This window comes from Amaranthus tricolor, chromosome 4 (assembly GCF_026212465.1).
Source record: "Amaranthus tricolor cultivar Red isolate AtriRed21 chromosome 4, ASM2621246v1, whole genome shotgun sequence".
Lineage (NCBI taxonomy): Eukaryota > Viridiplantae > Streptophyta > Magnoliopsida > Caryophyllales > Amaranthaceae > Amaranthus > Amaranthus tricolor.
The window spans coordinates 28,178,855-28,197,856 of NC_080050.1; the positions used below are offsets into that span (position 1 = coordinate 28,178,855).

The following is a 19,002-nucleotide window of genomic DNA, read 5'->3' on the forward strand; positions in this document are numbered from 1 at the left end:
CTCATTAATTCTAATTCAACTTTAAGAAAAGGGAGACTTAAGTACATCAAAAATTAAAACTTAATTAAGCCAATTGAATAAGTTTGTTAGTATGATAGAGAAGAACCTAAGTGGTGTCTTGGTATTTGTCATCGGAGAATATTCATGATACACATTCCAAGAACAAAATTAAACTATTTAATTCATATATAGAGTGTATTTCACAACGAAACTATCGAGTGATTTGCTTAATTAGGGTTGAAAAATAAAAAAATTTCAACTTTGGTATTTCCTAAAACTTAATTCCCTAAATGGTGTTTATATAGTTAAATAGTTTTACTAAGCTACATCCTACATGTTTTTGGTTTGGTAATTCCAAACCTGCAAGAGGATAATGTTGTTTTGTCAAACAAATATATGCGCTAAACAAATTCAAAAAAAATTCCACAAGTTTTACAGAAATAGCCGAATGTCCAAAAAATATTTCTACATACAACCAAAAATCTCAATCAAGTTCAAAAGTCAAAATCAATAAAGATGTTTGTCAAAACTACTATTTTTGGTTTGCAAATCGGTTAAGGCTACCAAAAAGACCTGTCAAATAAAGCAAAAATCCACACTTACCGTTATCAAATTCAACAGAGATTCTTTTAAAAAAAATTTACAGTATAACAAATATGCAATGTGTAAGGCTATCTCTAAATGAAGATTATCCTTTTGATCTTTTGTTTTAAAAAAGTGATCTTTTGTTTAAAAAAAAATGCAAACTTTGATTTAAAAAAAAAAAAACAGAAGTAGCAATTTGATGTGAATAATAAGCTTTGATAAAAAGCAGTAGCAATTTGATATGAATGCTACCATCTTCTTCGTTTATTGTCAATCACAATAAAATGTAAGTGCATTAACAATGAATACTAAAGTGTAGTCCGTTTTTTGACAATTGATGAGTTGCTTAACAAAGTCAATTGATAAATTGACTAACAAAGTAAACATCAACATAACATAGCATATTTTAATATTCTTATTAAAATAACATAGTAACATTAACCGTCTACCGTAAAGCCGATTGACAGATTTGTGATTATAACTTAAGAACATTCTTATTCATAGAGATCCAAAAATATAAGACAACAAATACAAGATAAATAACATGACTACAATTTATTAAGTTAATTATTAGAATAGGATTTCCAAACCAAATATTTTAGCTTAGTAAAACTCCTTGTCTAAAATAACACTATTTTAAAATTAAGTTTTAGAAAACACTAAAGTTGAAATTTTTTTATTTTTCAGCCCCCATGATTGGAAACTGCCTTATAAAAAATAAGCCAATATTTAAAAACCATTAAATCCGATCTAACACTCTTGATTTTTTAGGGAAACGAAATCGCATTTACACTTGAAAAAGAAATATAATAATTTTGGATTAAAAGAAATATTTTTAATTCTGAAAGAATTTACAAAACCAAAACTCGGTGTAAAGAAAGTCGGTAGTCGACACTCCACAGTGGGTACCTGCCTTTCTTTCTACGCCCGTCACTCTCCTGACAGTCATCATCTCCATAAATCCCCATTAATCAATGAAATACAGATGAAAATTCATTATTTACTCCATTGATTCAGCTCTCAAATCTCGAGCTTCTACATTTTAACAAGGTACTGTCATTGATTTGTTTGATTTGTAACCATTTCTTGTTTGGATCTCGATACATTTTCTTTTGATGTTTTTGTGTTTTTCATTTTGTTCGTTATCAATCTTGATCTTGAGTTTCCAAGTAAGATCAACTTGATTGTGTTTCTTTCCGCACTTCTTTTGCGTTTTATAGTATTCCCTTTTTTCAGGAATTAATTCATGTGTTGAGTGAAAGGCATTGTCATTGTTGATGTATGAAAAAATTTGATGTTTTCATTTTTTAGGAATTAGGTTTTATGCGGAAAGATCTGCTTTTCTTTCTGGGATTTATGTTATTTTAGTGTATTATGTTTTTTTTTATGTGGATCTTTGCTGGATTTGTCAAATGATGTATGAAAAAATTATTGGGGTATCAACCGTATCATTTTTAGCGCACTGATTCAAGTGTCAGAGAGGTCACAAGTTCTATGTGAAAGCAACCTCTTGCAGAAATGCAGGATAAGGTTTGCCGTGGGACCGTTCTTTACACTGTCCCTCTCTGAGGACGCTTTGTGCAAAAGCTGCTTTTCTTTAGTTTTAACTGTTTAGGGGTGGATTGCTGCTCATATCTTTCATAGACATTAGGATTGGGGAATCTTGGCCTGAGCCATGATTAATTAAAAACCTTGTTAATATCAAATTGTCATATAAAAAAAAAAAAAAAAAGCTGGTGAGTTGTTTCAGTAGATGAGTATTTGATCCATCTCTAAGACATTTTTCAGATTTCTTTGTTTTCAATCCACATATTGATTTTTGTCGGGTTTTGATTGGTTTTGCTAAGATCTTTATTGAATGTTATGTCATTTTGACAGTTAGTAGAATTTGATCTAGGATTTTCTGTTTGGTTTCATTGGGCTGATTCAGTGTTGTGACATCTTTTCATTACAAAAGGAATTCAAAGTTGGTGAGACATGGCAACGGGAAGGTACACGCGGGTTGATGGGAAAAAGTCGTCGAACTGTTGTTCAACTGCTGTAATTGTGGTGCTTGTTTCAGCATGCTTATTAGCGGCCTGGTTCACAATGTCATCATCAGTAGATCCCTCAGGGAATGTTGGGATGTCTGCTTTATCCAGTTCCACAAAGGATGTCAAGACACAGAAGATTAGTGAAAAAAGTTCTAACGAATTTGAGGACAACACTGGTGACTTGCCTGAGGTTGGGACTAAGGAGAATGTTGAGGAGGCCAGTGGAAAGGATGAGAATGACTCTAGATCACAGGAAAATGAAAATACAGAGGAGGCTGAGAAAGCTAGAGACTCAAGTCAAGAGAAGAAGTCTGAGGATGACGGTGAGAGGAGTGATGACAATAAGGAAAAAGAAACAGAGTCTGGAAAGAATGATGATGCTTCTCAACAAGAATCTGAGGAAAATACTGATGATAGTAAACTTAAAACAGGAAAAGGTGAAGATAAATCTGGGTCAGATGAGAGTTCTGATAGCACAAAGGATAAGACAGATGAAATGAAGGATGAAACTAGCACGGAAGGCCAGGAGAAATATGGTGCAGATGAAAGCAAGGAAACCACTGAAAAAGCAATTAAAAGTGGGTCCGAGGACCAGGCAGAGTTGCTGAAGGAAGCTTCCACGAAGACTGGAGCTTGGTCAACACAAGCAGCAGAGTCTGAGAAAGAGAAACAGAATGCATCTGTGGAGTCCTCATCGTCCGAGAACCAAAAGTTCTACAAATGGAAAGTCTGCAATGTCACTGCTGGGCCTGACTATATTCCTTGCCTTGATAACATTCAAGCTATCAAAAGGCTTCCCAGCACAAGTCATTATGAACACCGAGAAAGGCACTGCCCTGATGAAGCTCCTACTTGCCTTGTTTCTCTGCCTGAGGGATATAAAACTTCAGTGAAGTGGCCTAAAAGCAGAGAGAAGGTACACAGTTCTGTGTAATCAAATATGAATAGAACAGGCGAAGTTATATGTCATTCTTGGTTTTTTCCTGATCATAAGAGATTGTTCTGTTTCTTGTGTAGATATGGTTTGCCAATGTTCCCCATGTCAAGCTTGCTGAAGTGAAGGGGCATCAGAATTGGGTGCAAGTTTCTGGCGAGTACATCACATTTCCTGGTGGGGGGACTCAATTTGTGCATGGTGCCATAAGTTACATCGATTTTCTTGAAAAGGTATTTCTATATGGCATCATGTTCTTAACCTGTTCACCCTTTGTCTTTTTATTGATGAACTAATGTTGCTGATGATGCATATTCCTCGTGTTTTTATGCTTGTGATGTGGAAATAGGTCAAGCAGCTGTTAAATTTAAAATACTGCTTCATTCTCTTGTGATCTACTTGGTTGAAGAGAAGAAATATCTAAATTAATTGAATTTTTGTGTAGTCGGAACCAAGTGCTTCGTTTGGAGTATCCTTGTGAGTTTTTGAATAATGTGGATTACTGGATGGACGTGACCGATTAGACCAAAAGTGATTCTTTAGCCAGCGGGCCTTTTTACCTTTTTCATGCGTTTTTCCTCTTTGAGGTTGAACGCTTGTTGGCTGTGTTCCAGGCCCAGCCTCCTTTTGTAACTGAATGATATGACCTTGATGTCTTTTCATTACCATACTGCTTATCTCTACCCATAAGGAGAACAAAACAAAATGATCATGCTCTTATATTCTTTCAGTTTATGCCTCAGACTTGTTTTGGTTGGGGTTTCTACTTTTTACAGTGGGAGGATCATTTGCAGATGACCAAAGGCTTCAAGTTTGAACATGTTGTTTGCTTATACCGGATTTCTTTTTGTCTCGTCTGATCAAGTCTTCAACCACTCTCCTGTCTATCATTCTTCGTCTCCTTTATTTTGTCAATTAAATGTTGCATGCTTCAATTTTGATTAGGAACTTTGAGAGTGGCCAAAGGTTTCAATGATTATTTTCCGGTCAATTAGATGTTTCTTGACCTCAAAGAAGAAATTGGTATATAGTTTCTTGATGCACTACATCATTTGAACAGCTTTCCGTTCTTATCACTATTCGAATGCTAAAACGGAAGTACTCTTTAATAAATCTCTGAAGTTTAAATGGAAAAGATTTGAAGTTTGTGAATACCTCGGTCATCATAAAACCTTTATAAGATTACCTTGCTTTTCTTGCATGGCTACCTCAACCAATTTTGTCTGGGATTTGTATTTTGTTATCACAATTTTGTTGTTCTATGAGTTGTCTGTTTAGAAAGCTTTATGCACTTCTACTTTTGTACTTGGTCCTTCTGTGTCTCCTAACTCCTTTTACCCCAAGTGCCAAGTCAATGTAGCTCTTTCTTTTAGTGCTTATTTGCTTGTTTTACAGACTGTTTCCGATATTGCTTGGGGCAAGCGAAGTCGTGTTGTTTTGGATGTTGGGTGTGGTGTTGCAAGCTTTGGAGGTTTTTTGTTTGACAAAGATGTACTCACTATGTCACTGGCTCCCAAGGATGAACATGAAGCTCAAGTACAATTTGCACTTGAAAGAGGAATACCAGCTATTTCTGCAGTAATGGGTACAAAAAGATTACCCTTCCCCGGCATGGCTTATGATGTTGTCCACTGTGCTCGCTGCAGGGTCCCTTGGCATGTTGAAGGTGCTATTCCGTGTCAACCTGGACTAAAATTATTTGCTGTTTGTATTAGTTTCCTTATCTTACATTGAAATACTTTACAGGTGGTAAATTGCTTTTGGAACTGAATCGTGTCTTAAGGCCAGGAGGGTATTTTATATGGTCTGCCACTCCTGTTTACCGTAAAGATGAGGAGAATGTGGAAATTTGGAAAGGTGTGTGATTTCGTAGTCCCATAGGATTTCGTTTGTTTACTTGAACAAATCAAGTGTGTTGTAGTCATTAATATACAGACCTAAACTTTGACTTTTATGCATACAGAGATGTCAAAGCTGACAAAGTCAATGTGCTGGGACCTTTTGAAAATTGGGAAGGATAGTGTGAATGGAGTATCTGCAGCAGTATATCAGAAACCTATGTCTAATGATTGCTATGAGAGTAGAACTAAAAATAATCCTCCACTTTGTGAAGAATCAGATAATCGAAATGCAGCATGGTAACCTCTGCGTATCCATTGATTATCTTTATTTGCTTTATATCATGCCTTGTCTGGTAGGAACTAGGAAGAAACCTAAGTTAACATTTGTAGAGCTTTCCTAAATTAGGGAGTTCTATCCCTAAATTCAAAGGTAGGAGTCCTATTGATCCATGTACGCTTGGTCAACGCGTGAAATTGGATTTGAAACGAAGATGAAGGATATTCCAAGGCTGATATGCAGCGTCTTGACAAGAGCTGGACTGCCAGGCCTCCTCTCAACACAACCCCGATGCTTTCCTTTGATCAATCAATGGAATGCTCAGTGTTCTTGGATAGAATGAAGTGTAATCTTGAAGACTGATCAAGGGTTTACACGTTCATGAAGGGTAGACTGAACCCTTAATAACCCAATTGCAAGCAATTGAAAGCAAATTCACTCAAGAAATTTTTCTGAATTTTATTAAAAATCAACTTGTCTTTTACAATGCATGAACCCCCTATATATAGGATTAAGATTACATGATTATGTGATTATAAAACAGGAACGCATCCTGCTGTTTTTGATATTAAGGTCAACCATACTATCATAGTAATGGTGGATGAGTGAACGTAAAATGGAACTTGGTAGTACTGAATGACTCTATACTTGTTAATTGAAGAATGTTTTCCGGTATAATCATTCAGTATCGGTCTGTATGTTTGAACCATTTTTTAAATCAAGCTACATGATGGAAATTAACAATCGGCTACGTTCCTTAAAAAGTTGCCCATTCAATGATCTATAGCTCTTTTTCATAATAGACTATAGTAAATAACTCAATAAATTATGTGTATGTATTTATGTGAAGTTGTTCATGATGTGTGCTATTAAGGGTCAAAACAATTTCTTACCTATCCTGATAAATTAGCTTTGCCTACAGCATAATAAATTTACTCCACTGACCATTTTTTTGTAATAGAAGACATACATTAAAATGAACCTTGGTTAGGTTGGACACATTATATCCCTTGGCTACTTTGCTGGTCATTAGAAACCTTAATCCCATCATATGTGTCGGCTAGAGATGATAGTCATTGTAGATATTGTGCAGCATTTTCATAAATAAAAAATACCTTTTCCGTCAAAAAAAAAAAGAGTAAACATATAATCTTTAGGGGAGTTCTCTCAAAATCACTAATTCACCGTCAATGTGGTGCTTCATGCTTTAGACATCATGAACTCGTCTACTCTTGCTTTGTATACTGCAAATTGCATTTTATTCCCAACAGTTTTTACCGTGTAAGTTTCATATGATCACTCCTCTATTTTGTAATGATTGATGCTTTGGCTTTATATTTGTTGCCCTTTTTTCAATGGTCCTTAGAACTCGATATATGTTAATTTCTTTATCATCTCTTCAGGGATATACCACTGCAGGCATGCATACACAAAGTACCAACAGATCCATCAGAACGGGGATCTCAATTGCCAGCTAAGTGGCCTTCAAGGTTGGAGAAACCTCCTTACTGGTTGAAGGAATCCGAGACTGGGGTTTATGGCAAAGAAGCTCCTAAGGATTTCATTGCTGACTACAAGCACTGGAAAAGTGTTATTACTGACTCGTATTTAGATGGTATTGGCATTGACTGGTCTTCTATGAGAAATGTGATGGACATGAGAGCTATATATGGAGGGTATGCTCTTAATTACTTGTTTTACTATTCATTAGGATGATAGAATTTGAAGTGCATTCTGTCTTTTAGGTTCGCTGCAGCTTTGAAGGACTTGAAAGTATGGGTCATGAATGTAGTTCCAATCACTTCATCAGACACCCTGCCGATCATATTTGAACGAGGTTTATTTGGAATATATCATGATTGGTGCGAGTCATTCAATACTTACCCGAGATCTTACGATGTTCTTCATGCAGATCATCTTTTCTCTAATGTCAAGAAAAGGTTGAAATTTCTTCTTATGTCGCTTCATAAAATCCGTAAACTTCATCTACTTTACGTTTTAACCATAAATTTCTACGCTCAGGTGTAAACTCATGGGGTTAATGGCAGAAGTCGACAGAATCCTTAGGCCCGGAGGAAGTCTGATAGTGAAAGACGATGCTGATACCATAGCTGAAGTGGAGAGCATGGCAAAATCCCTACACTGGAAAATCAGGTATACTTTTACAAAAGACGATGAAGGATTGATTTGTGCTCAGAAGACAAGATGGCGTCCAGACGAAGTAGAAACAATCAAATCAGCCATAGCCTAGCTTTACCATATTCTTTTATAGATTTAGCAGCAATTGTTCTCAAGGATGCAGGAGTTATATGTGTAGCAATTTCATTGTTGTCAAATTTAGTGTAATTTTCCTGAGTATTTCCATTTCATTGTTGAATGTATGACAGTTTATCTTCCACTTAGCCCTTCAATTTTGGGGAAATGATCTATTGATCTAAGACAAAGTTTGCTTATAAGTTATACTTAATTTTATATCCAATTAATAGCAACTCTCTATTTTGAGAAATGTAAGTTTAGTTGTAACCTTTTTATAAGTGATATATTTTTAAGTGTGATTTATCCTTTACTTTCTAACTTTTCCTAACCACTTCGTTTCACTTTTAGTCTTTAACATGATTATTGAGTATTTTGCTTGAATGCTCAACAATGATTAAACCAGGAACAAAACGAATCAATGTAAGCAGCAACATCGAAGAAAATGGATATGTAGAGTCGGCCTTGGGGGTGCGTGAAAAGGCCTCAACTTACAATCTCGCCCAGGGCTCTAAAATATTCAAAACTGATCATATGGACAGATGACATAGGTATTGCCTTTGTTATGTATAAGAGGTGTATTTTAAGAAATGTTCTTGAAACAATATTTTCCCCACAAATACATTGCGTCAAGAGGTATTTTTAAACTCACTTTTGCATTTAGAAAAATATCTCGACCTAAAAATGCACTAGTAGTACGATTTTTTCTAACAACGTGATTTGAACTAGGCAAAAGTGCACTGATAGTTTGATAAATAGGTCATTGTTAAGGATTATAGATTCAATTTATGCAAACAAATTTATAACTCCTTAGTAACTTCTGAATGGCTAGCATTACTTATTTACTTGTAAGTAAGGGATCGTATTCATGGGACGATTTTTCATTGCACTAGATCAAGTGGTACAGAGAAATTGATTTTTGGTTGGTTGGTTGCATAAAACAAGATTGAGAACTAACAAGCAAATGAATAAAATCTAGGCTTTAGGGTAAACACATCAACAAATGAGGGATTTCATACAATATACATACAAGCAAGGTTAAGGACTTGTATGACAAAAAGTCAATTTTATTTTTCTTAATTTCGGTGATAAAAAGCAAACTCACAACCACAAAACTCACACTCAAGCGTAAACTTGAAGAACTCTTATGAGCATAAAAAGTGGCCGTACATTCATCTTCAAAATTCATAGAACAATTCCTACTAGATTTTGAGCTTCTAGGCCTCCAATTAAGTAGTACGGACTATGATTTAGCAAGATAGACCGAGTGCACCTTCTTGCGTTAGCTTTCCTTCGGCTAAGACACCATCATTTTAGCTCTAAGTGTTAGAAGTCCTAACCATTATCAAACAGTTACAAATGGGCCATTCAACGTTATATTCAATATTATTCTTGGGTGTCTTGCATTGTTCGTTTAAGTGCCCATAACACCCCTGAACGATATTTAAATTTGTCGCCAGATCGTCATACATAGTGACTGATTCACTAGGCCATTGGTACCCTGTTTGCATTTGCATTATCTTTGTGATTTTTAAGATTTCATAGAATTCATTTTTAAACAAAAAAATGGAAACATCACATAGAAAACATGAACATCTCCTATATTAGGGTGCAACATAATGTTGATAAAACTAATGATGAAAATAAAAATTCAAAGACTTTTAACAATGTTTTTAGGCTTTTTGCAATATCCAAATAATCAAAATGATTATTCAATTCAGTATTATTTTAATAATTTATATATTAAATTATACACATTTAAAAATTATAAAATTAATATTATAAGAAAATGCAATTAAACAATTCAAACAAAATTATTTATTTCTTAATCATTAACCAGAATAGCATTAACATCGTTACATAACAATTAAACAATATTATAAGAAAATGCAATTAAACAATTCAAATAAACTTAAATAATAAATAGCATTAACATCGTTACATAACAATTATTCAAGAATCGGAGGAAATATGAAGGAAAGACACTGAAATCTTATACTGAATTCTAAACGAACAATGTAAATTTTAGCTTGAATCAAGCTCAGCCAAAGCATATAGGATATGAGGAGCTAAAATATTCGCTCCTATAAGAACATAATTACAAACTACAATAAACTACCATGAAACGGAGCAAGTCACTTCTCTTATTAGAAACAGCAGTGATTATTGAACCATTTCACACTTTCAGGGAATATGCTGTATTTAGCCACCAACTGAAGAACAAATCTGGATCATTTGTTTCGCCGCATTGGGTAGAATCAAAATGAAGTACATATCTGGGTCATTTCATCCAAAAGTAGAGTGTAAATGCAGCCAAATATAATGATCAAATCAAAGAGTATCACATTGAATTAACATCACTAACAAACCAACATGAGTTTTTTTAACAAGTCACAAATCTAACAAACATCGCAGAATTTTAACTGTACAGTGTGCTTGAAAATCATCAAGCGAAAGCAGATTTTTTATCGTTAGCCACCAACAGTTCATTGGATGATAAATTACTAAGGTTGTATGATTTCTTATAATCTAAAGAAATGCAACATTAAAATTACATAATTGCCAAGACTTTGTCATTCAAAAATCTATAGATTTTGGAAATATAATGCAAAATATTCAAAAAATAATGCTTAAAAAACCAATGAGCTATAAGTTATCAATAATGTAGTGCTGTTATTTAACTCCTTTCCCGTACGAACCGAAGGAAGAAGCTGATAGACAACACTTGCTTTCTGAGTTTATTCAGGCTAATTACCCACTAATTTTCAAGGTTAACTAGTATAGTTGAAACTCAATTATTGACATCCAACATTTTCCAAATACAGTTCTGACAATGCTAAAATTTGATTTATAAAAACTCAGTCATATCCAGTAATGTCATGTGAATGTAGCTTCACTGAGGGGTTCTCCCTGTTAACAGGGTCTCAGATCCATTACACCTCATTAGATTTGGATTCTATCATCACTGTAGATTTAAAACAAATTAAACTTTAAAATTTGTAATCTTTTATACCAAAAGAATGAAAATCTTTTAAAGCAATAGGACGCTTGGAGGAGGTTTCAGACAGTCGATCCATTGATATCATTTTAAGGAGTAGCGCTTCAAAGTGGGATTATTGAAGTCAGAACTACACCATCAACCAAGTGAAATAACCCATCATTAACCATGGAATATAAATATAACTTTTTTAATAATATATGAAAATAAAAGCTTTATAACTTGATCAAATTTGAGCTCAGGAATAAACAGCTTTATCAATCAAGAATTTTCTGAAGCAGAACTGGCATTTAAAGCTGTGAATCTGATCATCATAGCCAAAAATTTCATTTTGATGAAATAAAAAATAGTTAAATTTGTATAAAAAAAGGCTCATATCAAGAAATTCAACCATTATATCCATTACTTCATACATAAAACTCAGAAGCGCGGATAAGTATGTAATCATCGCCATAATTTATGTGATTTTCAGAAATTCAAAATACATAATATAGCGGATAAATTTAGAGGCGAAACGACAGCGTTAACCTCCACGTTAACACCGCCAAAATCAATATATGCCTCGATGACTAGACTTCAATTGAATTAAAACATTGGAAATCAAAAAAGCCTAAAGGTGTGTGAGGCGAGTAGGCGATCAACAAATCAAAAAAATATGAACAGAAATAAGATGTAGCCGTTCTTTAGACACAGATGAGCCTTGGAAATGGCGGCTCAACTGCAACACGAGCGGCGAAATAGATCTAGCACGAGCATTGGGGCTTAACATCGTCATTGATGTAAGATTCAGAGAAGCCCGGGGTGCAGCGTGCGAACGAAATTTGCAAGGATTATTGCAGATTAATTAAAGAGAATTTAAAGAGATTAGCGAGCAGTGGTAAGGATGAATGAAGGTGATGGAAGACGAAGAAATGAGATGGATGTTTTAGGGTTATGGGGGGTAGTTTAAATACAGTTGAGCTTCGAGAAATGCAAGGGTAGGAGTCATAATGACCTAATATAAATGGGCCTGGCTTGGCCCAAGTTTAGCCTATCTACTCGGTCAATGTATGATCTTGTCCCTAGTCGGTAACAATTAGTTTTATGAGATACCGTCTTTCAAAGAGATGACATCAAAATAAAAAGTCTATATTTTTATTTGAATTTTTTAAATACTTAAGCAAAAAAAAAAAATTAATTAAATAAACTAAGTTCTAAACTTATTCCAAAAGTAAGCGTGAAAATTCCAAACCTGAGGTTTGGGTCTGTTAGCAGTTACTAACTGCGAACAGGTCAAAAAAGACAAAAATAGTTGTTCCCACTTGGTAACTGGGAACAACTATTTTGTCCTGTTGTTGTTCGCAGTTACTAACTGCGAACAGGTCAAAACTCAAAACAGGTCAAATAGCTGTTCGCAGTTAGTAAGTGCGAACAACTATTTTGTCTTTTTTGACCTGTAACTGCGAACAGCCCCAAATCTCAGGTTTGGGAATTTCACGCTTACTTTTGGAATAAGTTTGATTCTTAGTTTATTTTGTTAAATTTTTTTATTTTTTCTCTTATGTTTTTCAAATTTTCTTCTTATTTTTTCTTTAATTTGTATTAATTAGGCAATTTAACCCATATATCCTATGTGTTTCTTGAAGATACCGTCTCTCACAACAATTTGTGAGTCAGTAATGTTACTTCTTTTTCACCTAGTGTTGTTGTATTCGATAGTTTTACGGGGTTACCATGTCCTCCATCTGTAGACCCAATGTTATCTTAAAATGATTATTTATAACCTTAAAGTGTTCACTAAGAGATTATTTTTTATAATATTGAATTGATTGATTATAATCTTAAAGTGGTCACTTATAACCTTAAATTGATCACTTTGACTTATATAGTAATCGATTTGTCTGGATCGGTTGATCTCACACAAGACATGCTGATGTTTTTTTTTTTTAGATTGTTTTACTAAATTAATCTCTTATAATCCTAAATTGATCATTCTGCTGCAAATTATTGTCCAAGCAGCTTAGCTTTGTAAGTGTCATTTTCTAGTTAACCTAATTAGAGAGTAAGAGGAAGATTTGAGCTAGAAAATTTATGCAAAGGGGAACGGAAGAATTTAAAAAAAAAATAAAAAATAAAAAATAAAAAATAGCAATCGGAAGTGTTAAATAAATGTTTTAGGATTTGTGAGCAAATCAGCAAATTCCTTCTCTAGAAAAACTCCATCCCAATTTTTAAAAATTAAAAAAATAAATAAATAAATAAAATAAAACAATGCAAGGCTTATGGAAGCACGAGGGAGAAAGGGGTGCAAACGAGTGATCTACTAATAAAATCTATGGATGCACGAATAAAGTCTATATATTGATGTATGTATAAAGATATGAAATTTTATGGGTGATTTAAATGTGACTGAAAATGTGGTGTTTAAGTATGTTATAATGGACTGTATTATGATGAGAATTATGATAGATGTTAAAATGGTGTTTAGAAATGAGAATCAATGCATGAAGTTACAAAGACATTGAAGTATGTCATAAACATATGACTTAATGATGATTATTATGCTATTAACTTAACTCAAGGCTTTAATTGTGTATACTTATTAATTTAATTACCTCTATAAATAGGAAGCTCACATGCTCATTTGTAATCATCAAAAATCATTAAACACAACCCCTTAGCCTAAACAAATAGTCTTATAGTCTCTTACTCAATTATAATCCTTTTTTATAAGACTTGTTGAAACTCCATTGTTATAATATAAGCAAAGATACTACACACTTTCGATGACGTAACCTATATTGGATGAACCTCCTTAAATACTTGTGTCAATTGTTTGCATTCTATATCCTACTTACATTGTCATAAATCATTGAAACCATAGTTGGTTTATCAAGGTACTTCATACCTTTCGATCTTGGTGATAATACTAGAGTTTAAGTACTGAACAATAAATCTTCTGCTTGTTGATCAAGACCAAAAATTTGTATATTTATAAAATAAGTTGGCGGACGGATTTACCCGCAAGTAATATTTTTGTGCCGTTATCTACCAGTTTAATTTCGCGAACGGGTATTATTCATTTAAATATTAAATTTTTATAAAAATTATTGTTCAAGCCTGCCCATTTTTAGCCGGATGAGTTGAATCGATGGGTAACCCACCCATAAACAACTTTAGTTCAATTATGATAGAAGGGTTTTCAAGTGGTACAATTTGTTTGTTGTTCAACATGTTCACTTGGTGCACATTTACATTAACTAGTTCACTAGGTGTAAAATTTAGTTAAACATGTTAAGTAGATTAGTTATTATTTCTTTTGATGGTTAAAATGGAACAAGTAATTAACATAGATTACATAGAGAATATTAATTAATGAGGTTTTTTTTAAATTTATGTATTTAATGTATAGATTTAGATAATAAAATAGGTAAATTTATTGAAATCAGATTGATATATTTTCGAAAAAAAATATTGCTCTTGTAATTTTAAAAAATATTACAAATTAGATTTCAACAAATTACCTATTTTATAAACTAAACATATACACTTAGTGCTACGATATGGGCTGCATGGTTATTTCACAATAAGCAAATCTTTGATGGTGATGCTGGTGACCCAGTTCAGTTGGCTGCTAGTTTTATGGGGTTGTACTAGGGATGCAGGCGGGGCGGGGATGGGTACCGGTTTGATGGGTCATGGGGCGGGTACGTGTATAAAATTCATACCCACCGCGGGGATGGGGATGGGGATGGGTTTTAGGTGATACCCGCCCCATCCCCGCCCCGCCCCGCCCCGCCTCACGAAATGTACAAATTTTAAGAATTGGAATACCCTAAATTATTTTTCAAATTTCTGAATTTTTTAAACCTTGAATTATTTTTAAATTTTTTTAAAAACTTTGGGTTGGGCCTTTGAAAACTTTTAAAAATTATTTTCACTGCTTCAAAAATCAAAAACCCTAAATTATTTCAATCAACACCTTGAATGCTGGCCGTCATTTCTCATTTGCTTCACTCATTCACTGCTTCATTTGCTTCACTGCTGGTCTTTTCTCCAATCGTCATCTTCTCCAGTCACTACTCACTACTGGTTTGTTCAATCTTGCTGCATATCGTCATCTTCTCCAGTCAATCATCACTTCTTCAATCTTGAAACCATCAATAGGTAAGTTTCTGATTTTCTTGATTTTCTCCAGTCAATCGTCTCGGTCTCGGTCTGTATTTGTTTACCATGCGTCCATGGCAGAGGTGAATGAATGTGCTGTAGCATATGTAGTAGACTTCCTTAATATTTGTGAAAATTAAAATTGAAAGACGATAAAGGAAGATTAAAAGGCATTTTAAAGGAAGCTTTGGAGATGCTTGTTAACCTGGGAAACGCCCTAGTTTTAGTAACCAAAGAAGCAAGTAGCAGCAGAGGGGATTTTTTTTCCGCTTTGTAGAATGTTCTATTTTTTTTGCTTTCTTTTTTTTTTTAAGGCTCTAAGGTTGTAGAAGCAAGTAGTAACCAAAGAAGCAAGATGCTTGTAGAATGTTGTAGAAGCATGTAGCGGTCAACTGGAATTAAGGCTCTAACTTTCTTTTTTTTTTTTTTTTTACAATATTTGAGATTATGGGCCTTTCAAAGATGCTTATTTCAATGTTGGTGAGTTTATTTAATCTAATTTCAATGTTGCAAATAACTGGAATTTCAAGATGCTTGGTGAGTATTCCAGTGTTGCAAATATTTTATAGTATTAGTAAGAGGATAGTAAGGATATTACTTTTGGTTTGTGGAATGTTAAGATTTAATGTGTAAATACCTAAATATCTACTAGAAATTCTTTTGTCTTCATAAAATTTTTATTTTCTACTATTACATCATGAATATTCAATTAGTCATAGTATTATTAATTTTCCCTTTCCTGCGATGTATAACTCATACCATTACATATAAGAAGACAAGCTTCTCTTCAATTAGTCAATCTGAATCATATAAGTTTCATATCTCATAATGCTTATATTCTTGGTAATGACAAATATGGCTTTTCATACTCATTAATCATTCTTACTTGTTAGATAAATATGGCTTCAAACCCATCAACTACTGCAAGTTGTACTCCTATTAGCGTCGATGAGTATGAAAGTCCAGCACATGTTGTTTCCGATCCTAACGTGTTACCTATAACAAGTAAGCACACTTTGGCGGTTTGGAATGATTTCGAGAGAAAGAGAGTTGGTGGGGTAGAGAAGGCTGAGTGCAATCATTGTAATAAGCTACTTTTCGCTGGTGCAAAGGCAGGAACTTCTCATTTGAAGGACCACATTCAAAGTTGTCGAAAGCGAATATGTCAAGATCTTCGGCAAACAAGATTATTCGGTACACAACATAATGTGAATGATAATAGTGATTCTTTGACTTTGGCTCCTTATGAATTCCGTCAAGAAGAGGGAAGAAAGAACTTGGCCGAGATGATTATATTGCATGAGTACCCCATTAGCATGGTTGAACACTATGGCTTCAGGAAGTACTCTAAGACTTTACAACCTGGTTTTAAAGTACCGTGTCGTACCACTACTAGGAAGGATATAATGAAGAGATATGAGGATGAGAAGGACAATATTCTAGCTTTGTTGAGGAAAGTCAAAAGTCGAATTTCATTAACTACGGACATGTGGACTGCAAGTAATCAAAGGAAAGGCTATATGGCAGTCACTTCACATTTCATTGATAATGCGTGGAAGTTGCAAAGTCGAATCATAAGGTATTACTATCAACTAATAATTGTACTTGTGCTAACATACTTTACTTACCTATTTACTTCTGATGCAATTAATTTTTTTGACTAGGTTTCTTTATGTCCCTGCCCCACATAATGCCGAGGTTCTTGCAGATGCATTAAAACAAAGCATTCAATCATGGAACTTGGATTTGAGATTGGCATCTATCACAATAGATAATTGTACGACTAATGATGCTATGATGAACATCATAAAGGACTCTTTCCCATATGGTTCTCTACTTTTGGATGGTGAGTTCTTACATATGCGTTGCTGTGCACATATACTTAATCTAATTGTTCAAGATGGATTAAATGTTGTAGTGTATGATGGAGTTAATCGAATAAGGGAAAGTGTTGTGTTCTGGACTGGTTCTGATAAGAGAGTGCAAAAGTTTGAAGGTGTAGCTAATCAATTAGCCTCCGGTTACAAAAGGAAATTAACCCTTGATTGTAAAATTCGTTGGAATTCAACATATGAAATGCTTTGTGTTGCTATTAATTATAAGGAAGTGTTTGCTGTTTTAAGTGGTCGAGAAAAACTATACAACAACCCACCAACTCCTGAAGATTGGGAAAAAGTTGGGAAAATATGTGAGTTATTGGAAGTGTTTGCTAAACTTACCCTTGATTTCTCTGCCTCAAAAACTCCTACGGCTAATATTTACTTTTCTAAAATTTGCAAACTTAAAATTACTCTATCTACTTGGCTTTCATCTCCATATGATTATGTTGTGAAGATGGCGGAAGTAATGTTAGAGAAATATAAGAAATATTGGGATAGTATGAATGGTTTGATGGGAGTTGCAACTATACTTGATCCTAGGTATAAAATGGCTCTTATTCGATTTTATTTTGCAAAGTTATTTGATAAATATGAGTATGATAGAGAGGTTAGTAGAATTAGCAATCTATTAAGGAGATTAGTTGATGAATATGAGTCTAGGAGTGAGAATAATCAAAGTAAGAGGCAACTACCTTCCAATTTAGCAAGTGGTGGGAGTTCTTGTGATGATGTTGATATGGAAGAGTTTGCACAATTTCTAGAGCGAGACAAAAATCAAAGTTATGAAAAATCTGATTTGGACAAGTATTTGGAAAATGCTAACATACCACTTGAAGATAATTTTGATATTTTAAATTGGTGGAAAACAAATGGAAGCACATATCCCGTTCTTCAACAAGTAGCACGGGATATTTTGAGTATTCCTATTTCTACGGTTCCATCCGAATCAGCTTTTAGCACAAGTGGTAGAGTTCTTGATCCTTATCGTAGTCGACTACTACCTCAAGCCGTTGAAGCTTTAATGTGTTCTCAAAATTGGATTTGGGCTGCCCTCAAAGTAAGCATTAATCCTATCAATATTGTGTAATTTTTATGCATTGATAAATTTTGGTTATAAAAATATTTGTGTTTGCAGATTGTGGAGAATTCAAAGACAAGGATTTTGCTAAAATTGTTGGAGAGTTGGAAGAAGAATGCGAAATGAAATTTGATAGTGATGAAATTATTCTGGATTGATTTACTTTAGATGATTTTGAGTTGATGTTGAAGCTTGAAATACTTTTGTTTTACTCTTTTAGACATGTATATTTGTTTGAGACTTTGATTATGTGTTTGTTTGAGACTTCGGATATATGTTTGTTTGAATTGAGACTTTGGATGTGTTTTTCTTTGAGACTTTGGAGTTCAGATATGTTTTATGGGTTTTAAGGCCCAAATAATTGAAAATAAATATGTGACACAGATGGGTATTAAGCGGGGATTTGACGGGTGGTGGGGCGGATAAAATGGGTATTAGACGGGGATGGATACCCAGATGGGGATGGGGATGGGGATGGTATTAGGTACAAACCCATCGGGGCGGGGACGGGGAAAAAAATTATACCCGCCGCGGGGATGGGGATGGGAATGGGGATTGATTTACCAGATGGGGATGGGGATGGTAAAGCCAATACCAGCCCCGCCCCGCCCCGTTTGCATCCCTAGGTTGTACCTGTAGCTGTAGCTTTGTTAGATGAAATGACTACACATATTAACCCACTTGGTTGCAATATGGGATACACAGTTAGGTGATGCCTTTAAGATTTTCTAACCTTTATAGATTTTGAATTATGTTAAATCTTAATGTTCATCTGAAAAATGTTTGAAAATTTTATGTGGTAACCCTAAATTTTCGGCTTTGTCACGTGATAGAGAAACATTTTTTTATTCCACTTGGTGTCTTTGACATTTCGATTTTTTCACCTGGTAGACAAAAGAGAAGTTTTTTTTTGTTAATTTTACATTTTTTTAACCCAACGTAATGATTTTTTTTAAAAAAACAAACGTGATGATTTA

General features: G+C 34.1%; 1 protein-coding gene and 5 non-coding genes across 7 annotated transcripts; 1 reads left to right on the plus strand and 5 right to left on the minus strand.

Annotated features, from left to right (window-relative positions):
• The first annotated feature begins 1,343 nt into the window (after positions 1-1,343).
• On the plus strand, positions 1,344-8,236 carry LOC130810232 (probable methyltransferase PMT24). 2 transcript variants are annotated; one of them, XM_057676211.1, is made up of 9 exons: positions 1,344-1,635; positions 2,516-3,534; positions 3,636-3,785; positions 4,948-5,218; positions 5,299-5,409; positions 5,516-5,690; positions 7,074-7,346; positions 7,416-7,610; positions 7,693-8,236. In XM_057676211.1, exons 2-9 carry the CDS (start codon positions 2,563-2,565, stop codon positions 7,919-7,921), a joined length of 2,376 nt encoding a protein of 791 aa, XP_057532194.1. In that variant the 5' UTR covers positions 1,344-1,635; positions 2,516-2,562; the 3' UTR covers positions 7,922-8,236. The 2 variants fall into 2 exon arrangements, with proteins under 2 accessions (XP_057532194.1, XP_057532193.1); XM_057676210.1 differs by having other exon boundaries at positions 2,543-3,534.
• A 2,347-nt stretch (positions 8,237-10,583) lies between these two features.
• LOC130811991 (small nucleolar RNA snoR97) lies at positions 10,584-10,691 on the minus strand. Its single transcript, XR_009041599.1, has one exon. It is a non-coding gene; the product is annotated as a small nucleolar RNA snoR97 (small nucleolar RNA).
• An 87-nt stretch (positions 10,692-10,778) lies between these two features.
• On the minus strand, positions 10,779-10,890 carry LOC130811976 (small nucleolar RNA Z278). Its single transcript, XR_009041586.1, has one exon. It is a non-coding gene; the product is annotated as a small nucleolar RNA Z278 (small nucleolar RNA).
• Positions 10,891-11,152: 262 nt separating this feature from the next.
• LOC130811975 (small nucleolar RNA Z223) lies at positions 11,153-11,244 on the minus strand. The gene has a single exon (XR_009041585.1). It is a non-coding gene; the product is annotated as a small nucleolar RNA Z223 (small nucleolar RNA).
• A 45-nt stretch (positions 11,245-11,289) lies between these two features.
• LOC130811993 (small nucleolar RNA U36a) lies at positions 11,290-11,374 on the minus strand. Its single transcript, XR_009041601.1, has one exon. It is a non-coding gene; the product is annotated as a small nucleolar RNA U36a (small nucleolar RNA).
• Positions 11,375-11,589: 215 nt separating this feature from the next.
• Positions 11,590-11,735, minus strand: LOC130811994 (small nucleolar RNA snoR134). The gene has a single exon (XR_009041602.1). It is a non-coding gene; the product is annotated as a small nucleolar RNA snoR134 (small nucleolar RNA).
• Between the last annotated feature and the right edge of the window lie 7,267 nt (positions 11,736-19,002).